Source organism: Notamacropus eugenii, chromosome 3 (genome assembly GCF_028372415.1).
Source record: "Notamacropus eugenii isolate mMacEug1 chromosome 3, mMacEug1.pri_v2, whole genome shotgun sequence".
Lineage (NCBI taxonomy): Eukaryota > Metazoa > Chordata > Mammalia > Diprotodontia > Macropodidae > Notamacropus > Notamacropus eugenii.
Window position 1 is genome coordinate 410,438,512 of NC_092874.1, and position 26,861 is coordinate 410,465,372.

Genomic DNA, 26,861 nt, shown 5'->3' on the forward strand with positions numbered 1-26,861 from the left:
GAAAATCTGGAGTAAAATTTTTTTGGTCCTCCCTTCTTGCTAAAGAAGTCTGAATTTTTTTCTTTTTCTTTTATGGGTTGTTTACAATACTTTATTGTAAAATTTGGGTTAAGTATTTGGTCATTGGCTCTGTTGTCTGTTGGCCTTCACGTGTTATCTGCAGCTTCTGCAAAACTCCCCAATAATTTTGGTGACGGTCTCAACATTTCCTCCCTTCTGGTCCTTACAGCCCTGCTCCCTTGGAGATGTTTGCTTCCTTAAGCAGACAGAAGTCAAAACAAACAGGAATGGGAAAACCAATGGGGGAAGGGGCAAGCTTATTCTCTCCCTAGAACTGGGTTTAAAAAAAAAAAGAAATCCTTTAAAACTGAGATATAATTTCACCTTCTCTAGGAGGCTTTCAATGATCATTTTCCCATTTGGTAATAATCTCTCTTTTCCCTAAACCTCACCAGATTTAGGATTTTGGCCTCTCTAATAAGTGGGCTATTTTGTTTCACAGTTATTTGTGTATTCAATTAAGAATTGGGCTTGAGTTTCCTCATTTGTAAAATGAAAGGATTTGTCCATGTGACCTTCACAATTCTAAATCTTTGATTTTATCTTGCACAATTGCTTCCAGGAGAACAAAGACCACACAATAAACACTGTATTTTCAAAGTTTATCTGTTATTTAGTAAATAATTAATGTTTAATGAATAACAGGTTTATCAAAAGCAATACAGATTTTCCCCAGGAATTCAACATACCTTGTATTTGCATGATGCCTTGCTGTTTTCAAAGTACTTTGTTTAGATTATCTCTATTTACATATGGTTCTCCGACCTTTGGGGGAAGGTAGAATGCATATCTTGGAATGATGAAGATTTAAGTTCTAAGTCCTTTAAGTTCAGACAGGCTGTAAGACCTTGGCGTAATCACCTCCCAAGAGTCAAATTGCGTCGATAGAGAGAGTTTCCACCCTAGGAACTTCTACCAAGGATTTAGATCCTTATACAGATCCAGAATTTTATTTTTTTCTCTTATAGTGGCTAATTGTAGCCACTCGTGGCTTTAAATGGTGGGATTTTATTATCCCTAAGTAATTTCATAAAAGGATGGGAGAAAATGTATTTAAATGTCTACATATAATTTAGTAGGATAACATCAGCTGCTGTTTTACCATTGAGTACTTGTTTTAGAGCCTGGGAAGTCTGAATAACAGTGTTACACAGGACCCGAACCCATTTGTTTCCGTGATGTCACAATCTTTCGGCTGTCAATTTCGATACTTAATTTCAGGCATGTGTAAAGCACTTTAAAACTCAAAGCACTATATCAATGCTATTGTTATGAATATTATGTGGAGAGGGAGCACTTTTCCTTGTTAGAAATGATTTTTATCTTATTTTCTCAGGAGTAATTCTGGTTAAGGTCTCAATATTTCCTCCCTTCAGGTCGCTGCATCCCTATTCCGTCGGAGCTAATTTGCTTGGTTAAATTAAGCAGATAGAAGTAATTACAAAACAAGAATGGGAAAACCAATCTGGGGGGCAAGTTTATTTTCTCCCTAGAGCTTAGAGTGCCAGCCAGGTAGCAGAGACCCGTAATTCTCACCCTCCTTGCCCTCCACTAGTCCTTCTGAGCATCGGCTCTAACCATACACAGCGAAGAAAGGACAAGGCTGTAGGGGGTGTAAGTGGCACCAAGAGACACAGCCCTTTTCCCAGATTCGGACACCGGGGACAAGCGGACATGGGAGCGCCGGAGACAAATGAGTCATTTCCCCAAAGTGTGATGAATGAAACCCAGGGCAGGGAGGCTGGAAAGGGGAAGTGGCCGTAGGGGGCGGGGAAGGGCGGAGCCAAGGGCAGTGGAAGCGCCCCGCAAGTCCACGACTTGGCTCTCGGCTCCCCGCGCTCCTCCCTCTTCGCGGTGACAAAATGAATTTCTCCTCCCCCCGGGAAATAGACCAAGGCGGAGTATCCTGCTGGGTTTCCCTTTGCCGGCTTGCTTAAATCCGGGCGCCCCCTGGGCGTGATTCAGTGATCCCAGGGGGTGTGAGGAATCAGTATCTACGCAGACCAGGCTGTCCGGGCTGAGACAAGTCCCCGGTGCTTTGCCTTACCTAGTCCGACTAGGATCAGCAGCCCACCCAGCGCACGCAGCTCAGGTACGCCCCGCGTCAGCCCTTAGCCGCACCAGGTGAGTTGGGCTGTCCAGAGGAATGGAAACTCCATGGACGGCCAGGGGCACGGAAAGCCGGGGAAACCCGAGCTCCCTATTCCCCGCTTGCTTTTCCTCACTTTTTGCACTCCACATCCCAAACTCCTGCCTTTGCATTGGTTGAGCCCTATGCCTCCAGTGTTCTCCCTGTTCAACACAGCCTCCTCACTTCCTTTAAGATTTGAATCACATCCCATCCATCCTCTGTAGGAAACCTTTTCCTTTCCGTCCTCCTCCCCCTTCCAGTTTTTACCCTCGCCCCCACCCCCTCCTCCTTGAGATTACCTTGTCTTTTGCATATATCTAGCATGCACCTGGTTTTCATGGTATATACCCCACTATAATGTAAGCTACTGGCGTCTGGGACTATTTTTACCTCTTTTATATATTCAGTATTTAGCACAATATCTAGCACATAGTATTCGCTTAATACATTCTTATTGACTGACCTTTTCCCCCAGAGAGAAAAAGGAAACCATAGGAGAAAGTTGAAGGGAACTTCCCCATCATAAAAACTCAAGTTTATGTACTTTATACTTAATAGCACTTTCCTCATATTAACCTCATTTGATAGGTTGTTATCCTCATTTTAAGTATTGAAGTACAGAGAAGCCATGGGATCATAGATCTAAATTTCTATGGGACCCCAGAGGTCAGCTGGTCCAATTCTTCTCGTTGTACAAATGACGAAACTGAAATTGTGTTTTGTCTAAGGCTATACAGGTAGTAAACTACTACTAAACTGGGATTTATTATTCCCAGCTCTTGACTCCAGGAGGCAGTGAACTTTCCCTTCTCGTTGCTTATAAGTCAGTCATATGTGCCTGAAGTCACCAGAAAACTTGACTCATTTCATTTCTGAAAAGGTGATAAAATGGACTGAAGACTTCTGAGTAGCACAGTGGCCTGCTGCCAAAATGAGATGGAAAGTAGAGGATAGAATTTTTGCTTTCTATTGAAATTAATTTCTTTAGTGGAGCACCAAACAGGGATGCTTTTAACTCCCTTATGTGTAGGATATTTTGTCCAAGAGATAACATACGCAAATTTCATAATCCCGAAAGCAGAATACTTGTAGAAATTTTTTTCAATTAGTAAACATTTGTTAAGTAACTTATATGCCAAACACTTTGCTAGCCACTGGGCATAGGAAGCAAAAGTAAAACGGTCCTTGTCCTCCAGAAGCTTACATTTTATGGGAGAAAGAAAACTTGTGTGGATATTGGTATATGCAAAAGAGGTGTACATTTCTTTTGCATATACCTACTGTGATGGAGATGGTGAGGGCTTCTAAGATGTGTTTATTAGTCTTTGGTGGAGCTTCAGCAGTCTTGGCAGAATGGTGCTACATAATGATGCCAATATGTTAAAATTAATGAAGTGAGGCCACTAAAGTACTGAGATTTTGTTGTTGTTGTTGTTGGGAGGTACTCATTTTTTAAGTACATTTGAATGGCTCCTGTGATGCTCTCTCACCATATGTAATTCTTGGTCATATCTTTCTGTAAATACTTTGTAGGGGAGCTTCCCATTTCGTTGAGAGACTTTCCATTCTTTTGCTGTCCTGGAATGCCAAATATACTCCTGGAATTTATATTCTTCCTTTTTCTTAATACATAATGTTCTCCAAATGTTAATGTGTCAATATAACCAATTAGATTTGCTTCCCAGCCATTTATATGTACATGAATATTGACCAATTAAGTGCTATAACTTTTTAGTCACCCTAAGTCTATTAGGATACTTTGTCCCTTTTTTCCTGCTTTGCATTATTTATTAAATGGGAGTCTACATATTTTCACATACATTTTTAACTTCTCATCTGTGGGTGTTACTTTTCCCATCACCCCACTCTCACTGTATTCTTCCCCTAGAGCTGAAACTATCTTGAGCTTGATAATATTTAATATAAATTTTAGACTTTAATAAGGTTCAGAGTTTGAATTAAGAAGAGCCTGTACCTAACAGTCTCCTTTGTTTAACTTAGAGAATGCCTTTTGATGTCAAGCAAGCAAATGGGACTTCCTTACCAGACCCTTCTTCTGGCATCTTAGTGATAAGGCCTGGGTTGTAACTTCAGCTTTGTCAACTCTGTTAAGATACCACAACTTCAAAGGCCTGTTTAGGTTAGGAAGCCTGGTGGGATTTTCTTATCGTATGTCACAGAGACATATGTTTACACAGCCTGGAATCACAAGGCCCCAATCGACACTACCTTGTTAATTGTCTTGTCTTACTAAATTTATGATTTGTTCAACTAAGAGAGTTCCTTTCTCATGGCAAAACGTATATAAGCCAGAAGATTTCTGTACTGGGTAGCCAGAACATTTTTCTGGCTCCATAATGCATTATGTTACCGTTTTCTTTAATAGGGAATTGATCAATTAATTAATTAAATCATAAAATGTATGCATTTAGCCTGTTGCCTTTTCTTTAACAAAGTTTTCAGGTCAACAAGCTCAACATATGTAGATTGCAGTTTAATATTTTCTTCCCTTAACTCACTCTTCCTCCAGAATTACCCTACTTCTGTTGAGGGTACCACCATCCATCCAGTTAACTGGACTCATAATTTCAGTCATCCTTTATTTTTTCTTCTCCCTCTTCCCCTATATAAGATTTGTTAAGTCTTGTAAATTCTACTTCTACAGTATATATTCATGATTTTATAAAGTGACTATTCCTGCCACCAATGACTAATCAAAACCACCCCAAATTTTTTCATCTGGTGGTAAACTTTTTGGTAATGTGTCTGGCTTTTTATGTATTTAGCAAGGGTTAGGTTGGCCTGCTAATGCCAGTCACATTCTGTCACATTGTTTGTACCCAAATCCTCTGCAGCTTGATGAGACCTCCTAGGGTTTGGCTCAGCTGACATAGTTTTCAGAAACTCTGAGTCTTTAATTGCTTGGTATGAGTCTTATGTTTTTTTTTTCCTGTATGTATCCTCATTGCTTAGAGGCAACTAAGTGTAAGAGTGGTTAGTGTTGGATTTGAAGTCAGGAAGACTCAAATTTGAATCTTGCTTCAAAAATCTGAGCAAGTCACATAATCTCTCCTTGACTCAGTTTCTTCATCTGTAAAATGGGAGCAGTAATAGCACCTACCTTTTCAGTAAAGTGCTTTGCAAGCCTTAATGCACTTAAAATGCTAGCTATCATTGGTTTTCTTCTGCTACTTCTACTCATATTTGACTTGAATATGGTTTAATGTGTTTGGACGTTATTATGATAGCGTAGACTTTTTTCCCCACTTAATTTCTGGGTAGTCTGTGCTGCTGATGGTTAGTAATTGGAGTATCATTACATTTGAGGAAATAACTGGATTTGAAGTCAGAGGCCGGAATTTGAATCCTCCCTTGTCCCCCTGTGTTGTGGAAAGAGTCAGTAAAAACCTGTATTTGAATTCTGTTTCTGGAACTAATTCAGTGTATTGTTATGATCCACTACAGGGTTTTGCTTCTCAAGTTCCTCATCTGTAAAATGTGGATAATAATACTTATAGGACCTACCTTACAGGGTTACTATGAAAGTCAAATGAAGTCATCAAAGTAAAATTTTATGTGTATCTTAGAGTGCTTTATAAATGTTTCTAAAGTTATTGTTGTAATACTGTGCCCTTAGGCAATCCTTTCCCATGACTGTTTCCTCAATCTTATATGTTAGAGCATTCATCCTTCTTTCAGCTCTAAATTTGAAAATTCAATGAAAAATTCACCCTCTCCCCATTACCCCTATGCCATTGAAAACATCTATATATAATCAGAGGCCTGGTGGTATATTTATAAGCATGGATTCTTTTCTAGATGGCCAGGAGATTCTTTTTTTACCCAGTTGTTTACCTGAGTCATTGTTCAGTAGGGTAGAAGCTGAGTAGCACCATGAGGAAGAGTGACTTGTCCAAGGTCCCAAAATCCTTAGTAGTTGAGCAAATACTAGACCTAAAATTATAATGTTATAGAATATTGTAGCTGGCTTCCCAGTCTGGGTACCAGACTCCCGACAGTACTGTGATTTCTTTTTTTCTCCTATCCTTAGCTCTTTTTTTTCTTATTCCATCCATCCCAGTCATTATTTTCCAACTGTGGTTAGACATATACTGGGGAAAGTGGTTATGATGTTCAAGACAGTCCAGGAAGAGCCATTATTCTTGTTCTCTAGGGACAAAGACCTACTTTTGTTGGAGTGAATCATGGTTCTGATAGTAATTATTGGGAAAGAAGGAAATGGAGAAGTTTTTTCACTAAGGATTGGGCAGTATTTTCATTAGTATTTGAAATACTTATGAAATGGGTACGTTTGCTCTTTTTATGAGAGGGAAAATTGCAGTTCCACCAAAGGACCTGGGAGAAATAAATAGCAATGGAAAATTGTATGGAGAAAGTAGGCCAACTACGTTATCAAAGAATTGTATGACTAGAAGAGGAGATGTCTCAGTCATGTGATAAGATATTTGAGGGAATCGCTGATAGGCATCTTAGTATTTAATTGGTATCCACAAAATGTAGTGGAAGACCTCCTTGCATCTATGGAGGATTTATTGGGGTACATGGATAACGTTGCAAGGGATGAGAAAGCTCTTGTGGGTTGTGATCTTTGCTATTAAAGGTTACAGAATATCCAACCTGGGAAAGGCTTTAGAGATAATCAAGTTCATTTCTTTTCCTCACATCATTACATAGTTAATGCTTATCCTATTAGCAATATTTAGAGAGTATATATGCATATTCAATTAATAGTACACTTGATTAATAGTATTCTTAATACTATTAATACAAATAAAACTTAATAGTGTTCTTTTTTAGTCTTTCTTAGAATTTGATGAACATCCCAGTTATTCACATAATATATTAATTTTGCATCTTCCCTTTTTTTGATAATAAGTTTAATAATACCTTTTTGGTTTTATAGGACAGCTGTTTATTGATATAACCCCATTACAACCCACATCTCTTATGAACACTTTCACATTGATGAGATCACAAACTCAGCAAAATGTATTTATGAAAAATTTGTAGTTGCTTAATTCAATTTTAAAGGTATCTCAATAAATGTGTACTTTTGAGAAGTTCTTACTTTTATATGTAGTGGTCACATGTAGCCTCTGAATAAAATTACAATAAATTTCTTCCTATATGCTTCTCAGGTAGATCTTACTTGTGTACTGTTGAAAGTGATTTTTTTGGGAGAACATAACTGACCCCATTTTGTCCTATGTCCCTCTTTGACCTTTACTGAATTGCACCTTCTTTACAACTCTTCTCCCAATTTAAAATGACAAAAAGAAAAAACTCTTAGAAGTTAGAATCAGTAGAAGTCACCCTTTTCTTTTTATCCTATAATTAAGCTGGTTTTGGGGGCTTAACAAATGTTAATTAGATTACCATTAAGATAAGGTTTTCTTTAGTCCTGAGGAAATGACCTGTTAAATTAGGATACATTCTTTCTTTTTTAAGTGTAAATTTCCTTCCTCTTTTAAAAAAGTGCTTTTTCCTGTTTACCTGCTCTTAACTGATCTATCCAAAACTGTTTTGTGGGAGAGATTTTTACTTCATTCCTCCTCCTCCCCCTCCCTCCGTCATCATCTATGGAACTATGAGGCTCTTGTCTATCGTGATGCATGTCACACTTTTGAATGGACAAATATACTGCAGTTTACCCAGCTGGCTTATTCTTGAAGTGGCTAACTAGGACCCTGAAAATTCTTGAAATATTACCTTGTTATTTACACGTTCCTTTCCCCTCCCTCTAACTTTTTGAGGGCAGACTGATTTGCTTTCTTTGTCTCCTCGGCCCTTCACTATGGAACCTGGCAGATGGTAAGCTCTTAATTAATGTAAACTCTTTATTTGATGTTCGTCGCTTGATAGATCGGTTGATTGAATTCACTTTACCTTTATGATTTCTTCCCTCAGAGTCCAATTGCTGCTAAAGAATGACAACTCAGGAAAAGAAATCTGGAAATTGGCAGTGTTCAGGGTAAGATCCCAAACTGGATGCCTCTTTGCAGTTTATGTGTTATGTTATCTGCCATATTTATCATGCAAATCCCCAGATTCAGTGTGGCAAAGCTTATTGGGCCCTGGAGTCAGATCTAGTTAGAACTGGACTGAAGTGTCTGATGCTACTACGTGTGTGATCCTGGGCTATCCGTGCTCCAGGCGGCTAACTCAATTAAAGTAGTTTTCTCAACTACATTCCCATTTATCATTGAAATCACAGGTCTAGTCCCTAGTCTCTCTTATCACAAAATAAATAATTACATCTGTAGAACCTATCACAGACCTCTTTCTAAGTATGTTGACATTTCAGCAGTTTTCCCCCAGACCCCTAAATTTACGTAGGGCTTAAAAGAGGATTACTTACTACCTGTCTATAAAAAGGCCAGTTTCCACACTTACATGTCACAATATAATTTTATAGGTTATTCCTTTCTGCTCCTTCATCACTTGTCAAGATGACAATTCATTAAATGCCAGCACCGATAGTCGTGTTCCCAGCAAGTAGCTTATCGTTATTTCTTGTGCTTGGGTTTTAGCTATTAATAGCGTGCAGTGAAATCATTAGGGTCTCCACCCCCTCAGTGTTCTTTCATACTTTCCCACCAAATAAATCAGTTAAAAATTTTTCATTTCTTCTCAGCTAGTCTGTCTCTCTGGTTCTGAATCTTGAATTCTTCTTTTATTTCAACATTTTAGTTCTTTTGGGCCATGATTTTGTTTCCTTTTCCTTTGTTGGGTTCTTGCAACCCAGGGGAGAAATAAATTCCATTTCTTCTGATTTTGCTGCTGAGTCAATTGTCAGTTATCAATTATTTACTTCCTTTTATGCAAAGTAAGAGTAAGGGTAATGGCTTTCATTTCTATCTTTCATTATTCACAGTAATGGGAATTAAATTAAAGACAGCTGGATTTAGAGACTTGGGTTCCAGACTTGCTTTTGCTACTAAATGTTAGCTTTGTGGCTTTGGGGAATGTCTTTAACTTTCTGGGCTTCACAGTTTCTTCATCTGTAAAATGAGGGGATGAGGCTTTGATGATACTTTTAATCACTCACAATTATGAATCTATGGTCCTTTGACATGTCCTTATATTGTGGACTCTGTTTTCTAACATACAGATGCAAGATTGTGATATGAAAATTATGGCAGTATTTTGAATTAGTTGTTAAACCAGGGGTGGGCCGCCTGTGGCCTTAAGGCCATGTGTGGCCAAATTTAAGTCCTTAAGTGCGGCCTTTTGACTGATTCGGTTCCCCAACTCTGAGTTAAAATAATGTTGGAATGTATTATGTTTGCGATTAATGTTAGAGATCTCAGATTTAACTTAGATGATGGTCATAAAATATCAAAACTGGGAAAAACTTTAGAGACCAGTTAACTTTGAATCTATTCTTTCCTCTACCCTCTTCCCTTGATTTTGTGTTCACGTGAAAACCGAGCTTACACCCCAACATCTCTGCAAATCATTCTTGTCCATTTAACTATATGTAATAAAGGAGATTATAAAGAAAAAATGTAGAATACGAACTGATATTTGTTCAGTTAGTATTTTACATTTTTTTCTTTATAGTCTTTTGTAGTCAGTCTTATGTTTTAATGAACACCCCATTTCATCATGTTGCATATTAATTTTTCATTGCTTTTTTCTTGTTTAAAAATTTTTGTTGTTGTTTATATCCATTTCTGGATAGAGATGGTTTATATACCTCCCCTGCCACACACACACGCACACATGCACACATACTCTCTCTCTCATACTCACACTCACATTCAAAAAATTCTCCATTGTGACAGAAAAATAGTTAAACCAGACCAAGTGACAAAGTGATGCTGTCTGACTGTTTATGGACCACTCCATACCTGTTTCCCCTGTCTTACTGCATAGCCCATCACTTTTTTTTTTTTTTTACCAAAAGGAGGAAATGCATTTCCTCATTTCTTTTCTGGAGTAATTAGTCTTTACAATTACAGTACTCAGTGAATTTAGCTTCTGCATCTTTTTTATTTTCTACACTTCCACTTTTTCTTGAGAAAAAAAGAAAGGAAAAAGGCACTATTTTGAAATTTCATGAATGAGTCCATTCACATTCAATCAGTTTCTGTCTTTGAAATTATGCCTTCACACCGTCATGCCTCTGAACACTTCTTTTCACTCACATGTACAAGACTGTAGTTCCAGCCTTCCTCTTCTCTTGTTTGAATTATTGCAACAGTCTTTGAATTAGGCTCTATTTCCAGTCTCTCCTATCCAGTCCATTCTCTGCGTAACTGCCAAGATAATTTTTCTAAAGCATAACTGTATCATACCTCTACTTGAGAATCAACAATGTTCCTTATCACCTCTGAGATCAAATAGAATAATTCCTCAACTTTGCTTTGGAGCCTTAAGACTCCAGCCTGCCCCTTTAGCTTATTGCCAATTCCTCCTTTTCACACATTTTGTCCCAGCCGGACTGGTTTGTGTTGTCCTCTGAACTTGAACTCTGTACCTCTGCAGTTTATTTTTTCCTTTGCAATGACTTCTCTCTCCTTATCTCTGCCTATCAGAATTCCTTTCTGGCTTCCTTCAAGGCTCAGCTTACGCCACCTCCTACTGTCATCCCTCTGTGATCCCTTAGTTAGTGGCTAGTATTCTTTCTCTCCTTTGTTAAATGCTCACTACTTAACTGTTTACTTATGCTGTCTCTCCAGTAGAATGTAGACTCCTTGAGGAGAAAGGCTGATTTTGGTTTTGTCTTTTGATCATCAGTACCTTAGCACAGAGTTTGAAACATAAACTTTTAAAAAAAATTTTTAAAGTAATATTACAGTTTCCTCTCCAATTATATTTAAAATATTTAAATATCCAGAAATGGATATAAACAAAAAAAACTGTAAAAAATGTTTTGAGGTCCAAATTCTATCCCTCCCTTTCTCCCATTCCCCTTCCCTGAGATAGTAAGCCGTCTGATACAGTAGTAAGCCGTCTGATACAGGTGCAGTCATGTAAAATATTTTCATACTAGTCATTTTATAGAAAAAAAGCTTGAACTTGAAGAAAGTGCAAAACAATATGCTTTGATCTGTATTCAATTCCATTAATTTTTTCCTCTGGAGGTAGGTAGCATTTTTCAGCATGAGTCCTTTGGAATTGTCTTGGATCATTGTATTGCTGAGAATAGCTAAGTCACAGTTGATCATCATACAATATTGTTTATTACTACTCTGTAGTCTTACTTCACTGAGAAACATATAAGCTCTTTAATACTTTTTAGATTGTCCTGGATTAATCTGAGGCATCCTTCTGAAAATGTGTTTGGCATGAATATTGAACTCCGCATTTTTCATTTATGCATGCCACTATAACTGACTTAAATTTCATTGTGCTGAATTGGACACACTTAGTCACTAAAATATATTTCAGCAATCGCAGTAGAGCTCCTTGTGCTTTCTGAAGCTTCTTATACATCTATATTGTTACAAAATGAACTTTGAACTTTATGCGTATTAAATTGTTCTTTACTGCACAGGTAGATAGAAGAAGAATTAACTGCTCAGAAAGTGAAGATTCATGCTGATGGAAAGAGGGGCTGAATCCATTGGATTGTTGGGAGAAGAAAGAGCTCAAGTGGCTTTTATTGTTTCATACATAGGGAGTGGCCTAGTGAACCAGTGGCTACCCATGGAAGAATGCCTTGGGTGTCCTCTTTATTTTGATCATAAGATAAGAGATTGAAAGTAGGAAGAGAATATTGGAATGATAAGGTTAAGGGGCAAAGGCTTTTTCCAATTTTATCTTTGTGTCACTCCACCCTCTGCTATTTACATGCCAGTGCCTCTGAATAATCAAGCTGGCTGAGACCCAGTTTCTTGGAACTTTCCAGAACCTCACTGGCCTCTGACTTTGCAGGGCCTATAGTGTGGCACTGGATAAACACTAAACAATACACTCTGTAATACTTTGTCAGCATTTGAACAAAAAAATGAGTCAGCCTTGCAGTGAGAGAGACTCATAACCTGGGAGGTTCCCTGAAAACGTGCTTATTTATTCTTCTTTGTATTTTGTTGGGCTAATATAATCTCAGAGACATGAGATTACTTATATTGCTACAGTAATAAAAGACCTTATGGGAAGGGAGGAGTTCCCAGCAGTATCAACCATAATTATTTATCATTGCCTACCATGAGGATTGAAAGCTGGCCCTGAACCCAGGAATACTTGAGTTAAAGTCACTTAACCTCCCAGAGTCCTAGGCAACTCTGACTATAATTTTTAGAGAAGGAGCTGTCTTTTTTTTTTTTTTTTTTGTAGCGGGTGTTTTTCCCATCTGAAAGTCACCTTTGCTAATGAAATCGTAAGTCCAGTCCCATTTCTAACCCATGTGATATATAGGAAGGTCATCATACAGGCTCTGGAGAGACAGAGATGCACAGTACAACCCCTGCTCTTGAAAGACTCATAGCCTCATGGGGGAGACAGAATATGTACCTTAAAAAACAGGCAAGTGCTGCAGGAATAGAATAGGGTTATTTTTCTAGGACTGTAGTTGGCAGGACAGTTTGATGGAGGAGGCAGTGTTTGACCTGAGCGCTGAACATTTACATAAGATCAGAGAAGAGCATTCTTCTGGCTGTTGGAGATAGTATGAACAAAGGCACAGGCTTGCGGGGAAGGTGTGGAGCAGCCTGAGGACTGATGGTGCAAGTTAACTTTGTGGGCATGTTGTAAATAAAGTAGTAATTGTAGTTTTAGATAAACATGAGGAACACCAGGAGAGAAATTTGCAAATTGGTAACTAGAGGAAATAAAGAAGTTCTGCTAAGGAGACATTAGAATGAGAGATGTAGGTTTTGAAGTAATTTAAGTAGAGGCAATAGTTGAAACTATGAGAAAAGATATTTCTGATTAAAAAAATAAAAGGAGAATTACAGATTCTTGGTACACTAACATTTAGGGAGTAGTCCTTCTCAGACTTACGAAATGCTTTCCTCAACTTTGAATTAATGAACAGTTTATACATACATACATACATACATATATATACATACACACACACGAGTATTAACATATCCATTTTGCAGATAAGGAATTCCAAGATTCAGGCTGGGTGTCTTGTCCACTCAAGTATAGGAACCAGGATTTTGTATCTAGATCCCTTCTTATTATGAGTACAGTACTACTGTTTTACTATGCAGGTTGTATTTATGTACAAGCACAATTTAGGGTAGTATAGTTAAGGGAGGAGAGTGGTCAGAAAGAGTTAAAACTCCTCTTAAAGTGTTGGATTTAACACTAGCATCATTGCCATTTATTTCTTGATAGAACCCCACTGAATGTGGGCCATGTCAAATTCCATCTCTGATTCTTCATAGAAGCATTATAGCCTTCTTACAGTTCTTGGCTCTATTAAAACCAAGGTGAATTGTTATGTACAGATAAGTTGTTAGTCTTGGCCAACTCTTTGGTTTGCCATTTCCTTCTCTAGCTCATTTTACAGATGAGGAAACTGAGACAAACGAGGTTAAGTGACTTGCCCAGGATCATACTCTGAGTAAGTGTCTGAGGCCAGATTTAAACTTAGGAAGGTGAGTCTGACTCCATGTCCTGTGCCCTATCCACTATGCCACTTAACTGCTCTGTGTATAGATATATGTAAGTTTTATTATAAATTTGTGGAACAAATGCTGCTTGCTTAGCCTGAGCAAAACATTTTTAGAAACAGTCTCTTTGGCCTTTCTGATCTGGGCTTCATCAGGAATCGTTCATTTCTAGACTCCTGGTATGAACGCTATTAATGAGGTCTTTGATCTTGGCTAGTTGCTTAACCTCACTGAGTTTTGGTTTCCTCCACTGTACGGTGGTTGGACTAGAATAATATTTGAATCAACATGTCAGTAAGGCTTTATGAATTGACAGCCATGTACTAAATGCTGCACTAAGTGCTGAGGCTAATAATAAGAGTCCCTGCTCTCAAGGAGTTCACAGTCTAATGGGAGATGAAATAAACAATGAACTACCCAAGGATAAATTGGAGATAATCATGAAAAATCACTATCATTAAGGGGCGTTGGGAAAAACTTTATGGAGAAGGTATAATCTTAGCTAGCACTTGAAGAAAGGTGGGAAGTCAGGAGGTAAGAGATGAGGAGGGAAAGAATTCCAGACGTGGGAGACAGCCAATGAAAATGCATGGAGGTGAGAGATGGAGTGGAGTGTCTCAGGAAAAGGAAGGCCTACTGGATCCTAGAATATGTGGGTGGGTAGGGGGAGTAAGAAGTAAACTTACCAGAAAAGTAGAAAAGGACCAGACTATGGAAGTCTATGAAAGCCCAACAAGATTTTATTTTTGATTCTGGAGGTAGTAGGGAGCCACTGGAGTTCATTGAATAGATGGGTGACATTGTCAAGCCATTTCTAAAGTCATCCTATGATTACATGCCATGGGACAGACAGGTGATACAGTGCCAAGCTTGGAGTCAGGAAGATCTGAGTTCAGATTTGGTTTAGATGCTTAGTAGCTGTGTAACCCTGGGCAAGACACCTAACCCTGTTTACCTCAGTTTCCTCATCTGTAAAATGAGCTGCAGAAGGAAATGGCAAAACCTTCTCCAGTATCTTCACTAAGAAAATCCCAGATGGAAGTCATTCGTCACTCAAATGGCTAAACGATGGAAACAGTGACTATATGCCCTCTAAAAAAAGACAGTCTTATCTACTGTAGGAAGATTAGATATAGGTGAAATCTTAGAGATAATTTAGACCAACTCCATTCTGTAGATGAGTAAACAAGGACCCAGAAAGGTAAAATGATGCCTGCACTAATAAGGACCTAAGTTATTACAGTTTGTTCAAGGTGTGACTTATATGATCTGAAGAAAGGATATTATTAGAAGGTCTAGACTAAAGACAAAAATTCATGTAGTCTGATAAATTGCCAGATTAGTTTGTTCAAGCATATGCTTTATGCTTCTTTAATTTAGTTAGTTACACTACTATGTATTTCCCTTGTCCATGTGTGGTGCTCTGGACAGGAGGAGACATTTAGAAAATGTTGGATGGAAGTCAAAGGAGCAAGAGGATGAACCACGTCAGGTGTTCATCATTCTCCATTGAATGGTATTTAATAGGGAATAGATTCTGAATAGATATAGATTGGAGAAGTTCTAGGCAAATCCCTTTACCTACTCCCCTCTCATTTGTGAAATGACAGTGCTGAAATAAATAATCCTTAAGATCTCTTCCAACTCTGAAATTCTGAGGAACCAAAGAAAAGATCATGCCCCATCCCTTTTAATTTACATTTCCTGTCCACCCTTCATAAACAAACTTCAAGCTTCTCTTAAGACATTTTCAGGATTTTAATTGAGATGAGAATGTCGATTTTTGAAGCCTTTGTCCTCACATACTCCTTTGCTTTCTAATGATGGGCTCAAAGTGAACTTCAAATTTTCTTTAGTTTAAATGGAGATAATAATATAATAGAGATAATAAGATTATAATAATGGAGATATTATAATGGAGATAAGATTATAATATAATAATAATCATCTTAAGGATTTTTTAATTAGGAAAATGTTTTGCAAACCTTAAAACAAGACACAAATTGAGTATTATTTGAAGTATAAAACTAATCCTAGTACCAAATCTCTTCTTTGTTTTTACTCCCTTTTGAAATTTTATGCTTCTCATTCTCATCATCATCTATTCCTTTTTTTTTTTTTGGCCTCCTTTTCTGCCTCCTCCTCTCAATGTCCCCTGCTCTTCTGTCCCATTGCTAGATTCTATCCATGTTCCTAGAGCTGGAAGGAACTTTAGAGAACTTCTTCTTCAACCCCACCATTTCCAGTGGAGGGCCAGGAAGGCCCTATGGCTAGGAAGGCTCCATCTCTCCCTCCACCTTTTCATTCCAAGTTCATCTCCCTTTTTTCACTATGCCACATGGAGGTGGCAAAAGAAAACCATCAAGAAGGATAATGTGGGGGGCAGTAAGTGGGATGGCATCGATGTTTTTTCCATGTTGAGTTGTTCTCTATGAACTGATTAGTTCAAATATCTAGTTCCAGTTCTTTATTTCTTCCCCTCTACCCTTTCCATTTGAGGGGCCCAATGAAATAAATCCAGTGCTTCTGATCTGTTCTTGGTTAATTTGAGTAGGCCATTGAACCTAGAAAAACTACCCAAATCTAATGCTAACAGACTGCAACCTAAGCCTACTATACTACAGTTGCAGCCTAAAATGATCATAAACCCCAGGGGAATCCCTCCTCTTCCCCAAACCTTATAACTAGGTGTTGCTCTATTTACTATGGACCTATCAATTATTATCCCTACTTTCTAGGCCTTCTTTCCGTAGCCTAGTAACTTCACATAACCTCTTTTCTGAAAGATGTTATATGTATTTAAAAAAGACAAACCTTTTGCTCTGTATTCTTATTTTATAACAGTGAACACTCAATTCGCCTTTCAAACCCAAATATCTCAGAAATGAAGGAAGATATTCTTTACCATTTCAATCTTGGAACTAAAACCCATGATTTACAGGCCATGTTTGGAGATGTAAAGGTAAATACATGCGTTTATTTTTTCTTACTTTTCTTCATTTGTTAAATTTCTGAATTGCCTTCCTCTCTCCCACCCCATCCCACACTAGAAAAGGTCACTATTTCGTCTGTGTCTCTGTCTCTCTTTTGCTCTCTCACACCCCCATCTGGTGGTGGATGACATCTTCCTCCATTGGTCCTTTGTAGTTGATTTGGACTCAGAATAATTGAGTCATTCACAGTTGTTCTTCAAACCATATTGCTGTTAATATACAACATTTTCTTGGTTCTTCTCATTTCACTCTCCATTATTTCATGCAAGTCTTTTCATGTTTTTCTTAAATCAACCAACTCATCATTTCTTACAAAACAGAACTATTCTCTCATAATCATATACCACAACTTACTTAGCCATTCCCCAACCAATGGGCATCCCCTCAAACTCTAATTCTTTGCTACCACAAAGAGAGCCGCTACAAATATTTTGGAACACATAGGTTCTTTTCCTTTTTCCCTCATCACTTTAGGAAGCAGGCCTAATAGTGGTATTGCTGGGCCAAAGAATATATGGTTTTTATAACGGTGGGCATAATTCCATATTGCCCTCAAATTATTGGATCCATGCACTGTTCCACCAATAGTTTATTAAAGTCCCAGTTTTTCCACACACCTTCCATCATTTGGCATTTTCCCTTCTATCATTTTAGCCAGTCTGATTATGTGTGAAATGATGTCTCAAAGATATTTTAATTTTCATTTCTTTAATAATGATTTGGATCATTTTTTTCGTATGAGTATATGTAGTTTTGATTTTTTTTTAATCAAAGAATTGCCACACACACACACACACTCTCTCTCTCTCTCTCTGTCTCTCTCTCTCTCTCTCTCTCTCTGTCTCTCTCTCTCTCTCTCTCTTACACGATGCTGGCCATAGAATTTACTTGTAAATCATTGTACAGAGCTGTTGGGCAAAGGGCATTGATATGTAGAAATAAAAGACTTCCCCCCAAAACATTGCATTGAATAGATGGTTTAGAAAAAGAAAGCAATCACAGTAACACGGTTTTTTTTTTTCAATTTAAATAGAAGTATTCAAGATATTTTTTTGTGGTACTTAACATTTTACAAAGTATCTGAAAATTTTATATTTCATATTGTTGAACTGAATATAGGCTTCATTTACTCCCCCTCTCTCATTCCACCACTCCATCTCTCTTGGGTAAAATTTTTTTGTGGGCTTTAATATTTTTCAGTGTCTTTGTATACATGTATGTGTATACTTTCTCTTTTCAAAATTATTCTTATTTTAGGGGTACAACCTATATTTGGAGAGACAATAAAATATGATTTTCTGGTGGATCATTTAATATTTATGTGATGTTATGTAATCTCCTTATTAGTTTGTATGTGTTGGAGGAAGTCCTGCCCGGATGAAAGCTTTCATTACCTATATTGGTGAAGAGTTGGGACTTTCACAACCTGGCATGGACCATCCTAACATTTGTGAAGGAACTGACCGCTATGCCATGTATAAGATTGGACCTGTGTTATCAGTTAGTGTAAGTACAGTATCATTTGTTAATTCACTTGATTAATCCTTTTCCTCAAGCCACACTGATACCTCTTCTTAATTATGGGGAAAAACCCTGACTCACCTTATTTGTGAAAGCTGATAGGGGTGCTACTGGGGTTGGAAATTTCAAAGTATTCTCTTTAGGTTTTTCATTCAATTAGAAATGAGATGCTAAGGGTTCTACTGGGGTTGGAAATTTCAAACCATTCCCTTTTGGTCATTCATTAAGTTGGAAATGGTAGGGGTGCTAGTTTCCCCCTTTGGAAGTCTTTACTCCCTGGATTTGCTTAATTAAAAATGTGATTGTTAAGAGGCGCCCCTACTGTTTTGGGTAAGTAGAGCACTTTGGATTTGGGAGAGAATTAGAATTTGGAGAATAGAAAATAGACTGGCTTGGGTGATGAGTTATCTGTATCCCCTGAGACAGTACTCATATTGGTGAGATCTAAGATCTGGGGTGTTGGAGTATCTAAATTGTCAATCGCTCCACAGATAAAAGCATTTAAATTACTCTTTGTGAATCTCCCTTTATCTCAGGTTCTTTAACTCCCTAGTCTCTTGACCTGTGATAACTATGTAGAGATAAAGGGAATAAGTGATTTGCTCAATTTCACATGAGTATTGTACTAGTGATAGAACCCTGATGCCATAATTCTTCATTTAATTCTCTTTGAGTTACTTTATTGGGAATTTTAACATCATAAAAGATAAAATCTTGTCCTAGACACTACTTGAATGATCTTGGGCAAGCCACTGGACTCTGGTCCTCAGATTTTTCATCTGTAAAATGAGGTTTTGGAACTGAAAACTGATACTGCACTGTAAGGCAAAGAATTTTGAATTCCAAAGTAGTAATTTGGTTAATATGTGTACAGTTTGAAATCCTATTCAGAATAATATATTATTTCTAATAATTTAAGCGTACATGTAATTTTTTTTTTTCAGCATGGTATGGGAGTTCCTTCCATTGGAATCATGTTACATGAACTCATCAAGTTACTGTATCATGCCAAGTGTTCGGATGTTGTTGTCATTCGCATTGGCACGAGTGGTGGAATAGGTATATATGTATAAGTAATTATGAAATATATACTGTGAAATTAGAGGGAAGATCACATATTAATGGAGAGTATGTGTTATGAATGACTTCCTGTAGGAGGAGATGACATAAAACTAAGCCTTAGAGGAAGCTCCCCTAAGAGATGGAAGTGAGAGTGGCAGATGATTTGGGGGGAACATGTGTTAACCTTGAATGAGTTAACCTTGGGTATCTCTCAGGAGACTCCAATGATCAGCAAACCTAACTTCTCTGAAGTTTGTTTCATTGAATGTTCTGGCAGGCAAGGGGCAAAAAATCTCTAAGCCACTGGAGGCTTCCTTTAAGATAGAATCAGTCAGATTTTTTACAACCTGAGGGTTTCTATTTATACAACTTTCTTTTGGTATGAAAGGTTATTTTTTTCCTGGGGAGATATTTCCTTTTAAAAAAAATCACACTATACAGGTTTATTAGATTTCTCCACATATCAATAAAGCACTTTAGAAATTATTTATAAATAATCTACTACACTTTCTCTGTTTCATTGTTAATGTCATTGATGGGAGTGTCAATAAGTAAAGAATAGTAGTTCACTATACCCAAAGGAGCCAAAGCTAGTATTCTGCATTCTGTTGGTAATGTGAAGGTTACTAGCTTTAAGGTGAGCTTAGTCTCTTCCCAGATACTAGTAGGCTGGAGGCCAAGTCCATTATTTTTCCTTCCCCTGGGTAGAGAGGACAGTTTTTTGCAGAAGGGAAGTTACAGGGCAGTACACTTTGAAACAACAGAGCATATATCCTTTATCTTTGGACTCAAAGGTGCATTTGTGTGAACATTTTGATTGGGAAATCTTGCTGTATTTGTCAAATATGTACCCCTTTTTAGGTCTGGAACCTGGTTCAGTGGTGGTAACTAGAAAAGCTACGGATTCTTGCTTCAAACCTGAATTTGAACAGATTGTATTGGGGAAACGCATAGTGCGAAATACAGAACTCAGTGATGACCTAAATCAAGAATTAATGGCATGTGCCAAGGAGATGAATGAGTTTAATACTGTTATGGGGGACACCATGTGTACCTTAGATTTCTATGAAGGTAAGATGACTGTTTACTTAATGGATTTAAACAAATTAGAAAATGGTATATATACCAAAGAGCTCATTAATCCTTGACATATACTTCCTAGGTCAAGCTCGGCTGGATGGTGCTTTCTGCTCATATACCGACAAGGATAAGCAAGAATATTTACAGGCGGCCTATGATGCAGGAATCAGAAACATTGAGATGGAGTCTTCTATCTTTGCAGCCATGTGTGGTGCTAGTGGCATCAAAGGTAGGCTTCTGTTCTCAGTCATGCATCCAAAGTACTGTTACGATTGAACTTTTCCAATTAGATAAGACCAAGAACCATAAGACAAAATGCAAAGCATCTTGACACAAAATTAAAAATGAAATCAGATATGTATGGGTTAATCCCTTATGTAAAACACAAAAAACTGGTTGTATTTTTAAACACATTTGTTAGTTGGTTATTTGGACTTCAGTTCATTTCCCCATAAAAAAGTTTTTAATATGTAACAATTAGATTCTCAGTTCCTAAAAAGCCTGTTGAACCAAAAATGTAACTGGACTAGTATAGCATTCCATGAAATCAAATATCTAAGAAATGCAGTTGATCTGGATGTTTGGTACTGTTTAGATGTGACTCTAATGTAGTGTCTTGTATATGTGAACTTAAGGTAATTCTGATCAGGTTTGATTTGTATCAGAAAATCTTGCAGCTTTTTGGCTAATGTTTATTGCCCTTTGGCCCTAAGGTGCCTTTAAATGATCAGATTTCACAGAATTGTAGGCCCATAGAATTTTAATTCTAGTGAGCCATTCAAATTTTTCGTTTTCTGGATGAGGAAAATGAGACCTGTAAGCAGAAGTGATTTGCTTAAGATTATGCAAAACCTTAGTGGAGGAGGCAAGGCTAGAATTGACTCTTGAATGGAAAGGACAAAACAAAAAGCCTTGCCCTGTGTCTTGAGTCATCCACAGGGTTGGGATTAGAAGGGGGGAAAAAAGAAATAAACATTTTTGATTGCCACTCTGTGTCAGGTACTCTCAGTGCTTTACAAATAAAACTTCATTTGTTCCTCCCAGCAACCTTGCCCTTGTGAGATACGTGCCTTTAGTATTTCCATCATACATTTGAGGAAGCTGAGGCAGCAGATCTTAGGTGACTTACCAAAGATCACACAGCAAGTGTCTTTAGGTGTATTTGTGCTCAGGTTTTGCCAATTCCAGGACCAGCACTCTTTCCATTGTGCCACCTAGTGGCCACTAGTTACATTTAATTTACTTTTAGAGTATTTGCTGAAATATCTCTCCTGACCCTTCTCCTTCCAGCTACAGTTTGAACCTTTTTTATGTCACTTGAAAAAGGGGAGGCAGGGTAGAAGAACTGCATCTGTTCACTATGAAGTGAATGAGTGGAAGTGAAGATCACACTAAAATTGAAATGGGGTATCTGGCTTTGCCACTTTCGCTTTTGTGACTGGGTTAATAACTTGGTTTAGTGTTAGCTCTTTCATCTGTAAAGTCCTTTCCACCTCTGAGTCTTTGATCTTGTGATTCTCTAGAATTCTCTGTGCTGCCAACTCTGGACTTCATTTTGGGTATTATACATTGCAACTTCAGATTTTCATTGAAGTCCTTTGGAATCTGTCATCTAGCTTCTAAACCACTAGGAAAATCTACAGGGTTGTAAAATTTTCTATTTCAAAGAAAGCATGAATAAACAAACTTTGTGTTCCATTTCTTTTGCATATCAAATTGGGAAACCGCCTTTAAGCCAAGTTGTTTCAATTTTACTCTGTACCATAAGAATATTCTTTGTTTAATGGAGTAGCTGTCTTTCAGTAACCTTTACTATAAAAGTAGATTTTGATAAAATGAATTTCATTTTCCTACTGACTTCTATTATAATGATAAAAGGTGGGTTCCATTTGAAAAATATGGCTTAGGACATTTCCAAATAGAGTGATGGAAAAACAATAACTTTCTATTGATATAATAGAGACTGTAAGGATGTTTTACATAGACACTGAGAGTGAATTAAGCAAAGGCTCGGAAGTGGTAGCATTGTAATTCTGTGCCTCTTCCATCATAGGGAGCATGAATTGTTCCCTTTGTAAAAGTAGTAGCAGTTGAAGTTTTAACAGTTAAGTTTTCACCAGCTTTAGATAACTATTAACCCCTAGCTCAGAGGTTCCCAAACTTACTGGGCCTACCACTCCCTTTAAAAAAAAAAAATTACTCAGTGCCTCCCTGGAAACCTTTCTTCACAACCTTTAATGGTGGTTTTTTAAAATTCTCATCATTTCAAAAAATATATATTTTTTAAATGACACATCTTAAATTTAATAATTTATCATAAATTTGTATTTTTCCTACACTGAAACTTTGATACAATATTGTATCATGGAACCATCTATTATTGTATAATAAACAATCCATTACATGCACATATTTGTGCTGATTCATGCTGGACTTCCCCTCCAAAGCTCACCTACCTTGTTTTATTGCTTGTTTTCTTAAGAGCAGTTGGCTGATTTGAGCACTCTGATCAATTGTAACTTGTATTTTGTGTGTTTATTTTGAAAATAATGTTGCCACTGGGACTTTAACTTTGTTGCACAACAGATGAAACATGTATGAATAGTTTTTCTAAATTATCTTACGTTCTCTTAATGGTTCCACTGCTCCCTTATTTTTATTCAAATCCTACCCCCCCCACAATTGCACTCAAGACTATTATCATTCTCTTCCCCTGCCATTCCAGTGCTCCCCCAGGGTGGCATTGCCCACTTTGGGAACCTATACTTAACTTTACATGCAGAGTACTTAATTTCACTTGAATCGTATACGACTTTCCTAGAAATTCTTCCATAGTACCACCTACCTATGTATTTATTATCAGATAAATAGGAGAGCCTGATCTGGCATTCGCTTAATGTCCAACAGTGATCAGCAAATAAATGATTATGTAATTGTATTGACCATCCTGCCCCCACTGCCCCCCACCTAAAGCTTTATTTATTTAACTGAAGGCAAATGTCTATGCTTAGGGATATTATATGTGTGTATACGCATACATGTACATATATACACACATGTACATACATGTATGTATCTCAACCTTGGAAAGTGCTGCGTGTTACAGATTTTGGAGTTAATGGGAGATCAGCGCACTTCAGCAGGCTGTGGTAGCAGGGATGAAGTGGGGGCAAAGAAACCCTAAATTCTTCTAAGTGGTACTTTATGGGTGCTGCTTGTCAGAATGATTTTTTAGTTTAATGAGTTCCTTAAACATGAAATCCCGGTAAAGGAAGAGTTACATATTCCTTTTTGGCACAGCTATAGGTAGACTTTATTATTTCTAATACCAGGAAGACATAGTATAAGTATTCTAAATACAATTGTTTTCTTGTGCATTTACCTTACCATTGTTTCACACAATACACAGAAAGTGAATTGAGCTAGTGGGCAAATTGGGGTTAAATTAGAAAGTTCTTAATCTGGGGTCTATGAACTTTCTAAATTTTTTTTGATAATTGCATTTCCATATAAATATAGAAATTGAGATATAAATATTTTCAACATAAGTATTGAAATGTTATAATCTTACATATTTTATTAATTTAAAAACATTAGTCAGAGAAGGGGTCCTCAAGCATTATTATATGGTGCCAAAGTGGTCCATGGCACAAAAATGGTTAAGAACTCCAGATTTAAATGGAGATTCTTTGCTCTTTGCAACATTGACCAGTTAGAAGAGACACCTTTCGTATGTATCCATTAGTGGTACCTTAATAACTATCTTTCTCCTACTGTTTCCTTCTCCTAGGGAATATGATGTTTGAACTGGCTTTTACGGGTATTTTTCAGTAATTTTGGGATAATCTTTGGTTGAGAGTTTTGAAAGACTACTGAAAATATCTCTTGTTATATGTTATTAGTATTTATAAAATAGTGAAGGTCTGATGAGATCTGAGAGGAGACACTAATTCAAAGTTCAAATTACTCATTTGAAAACTAAAGAAACTTTATGGAAGGTAAAGCATGAGATTAATTTTGCAGATAGCTCACGACTTCAAAAAAAAAGTACCATATCTCATATTTCAGGAAAGTGGGTCTATACTGTTGGGTGAGGAGGCATTTGCCTATAGAGTTAGTTTTGTACTGAGGGTAGAAGGAAGAGGTAAGAGTAACAGTAGAGTGTAAAGGAAGGGGAAGGAAACAGATTCCTGGCATCATCTTGGTGACGTTCAGGGATCTTGTCCTGACCTATCCTGTACTTATTCTGCCATGGTTCTTTCTAAGCCCCAATCGGAATGATTGCCCAATTTTCCTGACAATTTTGGTGCCATTTGGCAATAAAGTAGATAATTGTACATATTATTTTTCTTCATTTTAAAGGACAGTAGAGAACCCCTGTTCTTCTTTCCTTTTTGCAGCCGCTGTCGTGTGTGTCACTCTTTTAAATCGTCTCCATGAAGATCAGATTAACAGCTCCCATGAGGTCCTTGCTGAGTATCAAAAGAGACCCCAGAAGTTAGTAGGATACTTCATCAAGAAACATCTGGGAGGGAAAGCATGAAAATGTTGGGGTTTTTTAATAATTTAAGAAAACACTGTGATTGTTTGCTATTAAAATATATCCTAGTTGTATTATTTCTGACATTTTGTAAATCAAATATCAAATGAAAGTGACTTGTTCTTATTTATGACTATTGTGGTTCTTAGGCAAAAAGCTATGTTTCTTTTTCCTAGGAGAAGAATCCTATTCCATCAAAGGTCTCTATTTGTAAATTTACTATAGGATAGTATTTTAAGGGATTTCAAGTTGAATGAAGCAAAAATTGATTTAAATATTTTTACTATATCCACTAAAGTGGCATGGTCATCAGTAATTACTTGGGCTCCTTTGCACAATAGGTTATCACTCACCCGCTGGCTCCAGTGTAGTCTAGTAGGGTTCTGATGTCATGTTTGGGGGGGGGGGGGGAAGGTAGTGTGTCTGTGTCTGTGTCTGAGTGTGTGTGTACACATACACAGTCATTGTGTTAGGAGACACCTTGCTTCCTAGAGCTCAGGCTCAGCAAGCAAACTGTGCCCTCAGCTTGGCATAACAACAATCCTTTGCTTTCACCCTCAGCCACAAAAAAAATCCCAGGACTGTTTCGTATTTTTATTGTACTGCTTTGATGAGTACTGGTGTTCTCTGAGCTCAGACAAGCACCTGTTGTATCCAAGTGCTCTGGTCATGAAGCCCTGTTATAAATCAAACTTGTCTTATCGCTGTTACCCCTCACTGTCAGGCCTACAGCTTACTGTGAAGCTATTGGTATAAGTACTGAGATATCATCACACTGCCTTAGTGTGATTCCCCCACCCTTCCCACATACACACTGGGGGCAGAGCCCAGGGCACATGTCTCCTTACTTGTAAGCCTTTTTCCTCACTTTGAAATTAAGCTTCTGTTTAATTCCTGACTCTCCTCTGCCTCTAGCCTGCTCTGTTTGGCTCGAGCCACCCACAAGTTAGACTGGTTCCAATGCCAAATCAAATCACTTGACTTCTATCCCTACCTATTTTAACGACACCCTCTTTCCCTTCGTTGTTGGCTATTGAAGAAGCTTCCGTAAAGTGCCATTACCCCAGTAAGCAATTTAATTGGAATAGATCAGAGGTAATAAAAGCTAAATTATTTCTTGAATATAACAGATTGGACCTAGCTACTTTTAGGGCAAATCTGTGGATCCAGCTACATCTAGAAGTAAAATAATTTTCTAGGCTGGAGTTAGCCTTGCTCTCATCTCCCAGCCTGGGAAGATCTCTGTCTTATTTTTAGATTTCCTGTCTCCTTGTGAAAGGGATGAAGATACATAGTGTTAATTCATGACTAGTTTAGCAAGTGCTGTAGAAACTAATGATTCTCCGGATTGCAGCTGCATACACAAACAAGAAAGCAGGATGTTGGCTTGAAGGTCCTGGAAACAGTGATTTCTGAGATTTGGAACTTCACTGTGCTTTGATTTGCCTCCGAAACCCCTGACCTGAAATGGAAAGCTTTTAAATGCCTTAGCGGCTAATTCCTAGCGATCTTAACTGACAGACATAGATCTAATGCTAAAAGCAACAAGGAGGCAAGAATGACTCTTGTGTCACTGTTACCAGCACTTCTCTGTCCTTGGAAATCCACTTTGCTTGGGAAGAATTGATGCTTAAAAGCATCAGGTGCTGGAGTCAAGGAGATCCATATGACAGATCCAGCAAACAGACAATTTTACTTGTAATTTTATTCTTCCAGAATGATCTGGGATTCTTTTGGTATTAGAGTTGTTGTAAGCAATAAAAAATTAGGCTTCCACAAAATGTTGCAATTACAAGATGGTATAAGATAGCAAGAACCACCAACCAATCCGCTTTCGGGAGAAGCGGCTTGACTAATTGCAGAGTTCTTGATAAAGGGGC

General features: G+C 37.6%; 1 protein-coding gene across 2 annotated transcripts; it reads left to right on the top strand.

Moving 5' to 3' along the window:
* The first annotated feature begins 1,829 nt into the window (after window positions 1-1,829).
* Window positions 1,830-25,107, top strand: UPP1 (uridine phosphorylase 1). Of its 2 annotated transcripts, none has more exons than XM_072598128.1 (8): window positions 1,830-2,152; window positions 8,120-8,183; window positions 16,630-16,747; window positions 18,126-18,284; window positions 19,244-19,358; window positions 20,223-20,432; window positions 20,524-20,670; window positions 24,842-25,107. In XM_072598128.1, exons 2-8 carry the CDS (start codon window positions 8,140-8,142, stop codon window positions 24,982-24,984), a joined length of 936 nt encoding a protein of 311 aa, XP_072454229.1. In that variant the 5' UTR covers window positions 1,830-2,152; window positions 8,120-8,139; the 3' UTR covers window positions 24,985-25,107. The 2 variants fall into 2 exon arrangements, with proteins under 2 accessions (XP_072454229.1, XP_072454228.1); XM_072598127.1 differs by having other exon boundaries at window positions 1,862-2,184.
* Window positions 25,108-26,861: the final 1,754 nt, after the last annotated feature.

Excerpts from the sequence above, each read along its gene's own strand:
- UPP1 (XM_072598128.1), top strand. The coding sequence starts at position 8,140 with ATGACAACTCAGGAAAAGAAATCTGGAAATTGGCAGTGTTCAGG. Across the intron at positions 16,748-18,125 it reads CCATGTTTGGAGATGTAAAG|TTTGTATGTGTTGGAGGAAG; the intron begins GTAAATACATGC and ends TCTCCTTATTAG. Across the intron at positions 20,671-24,841 it reads TGGTGCTAGTGGCATCAAAG|CCGCTGTCGTGTGTGTCACT; the intron begins GTAGGCTTCTGT and ends TCCTTTTTGCAG.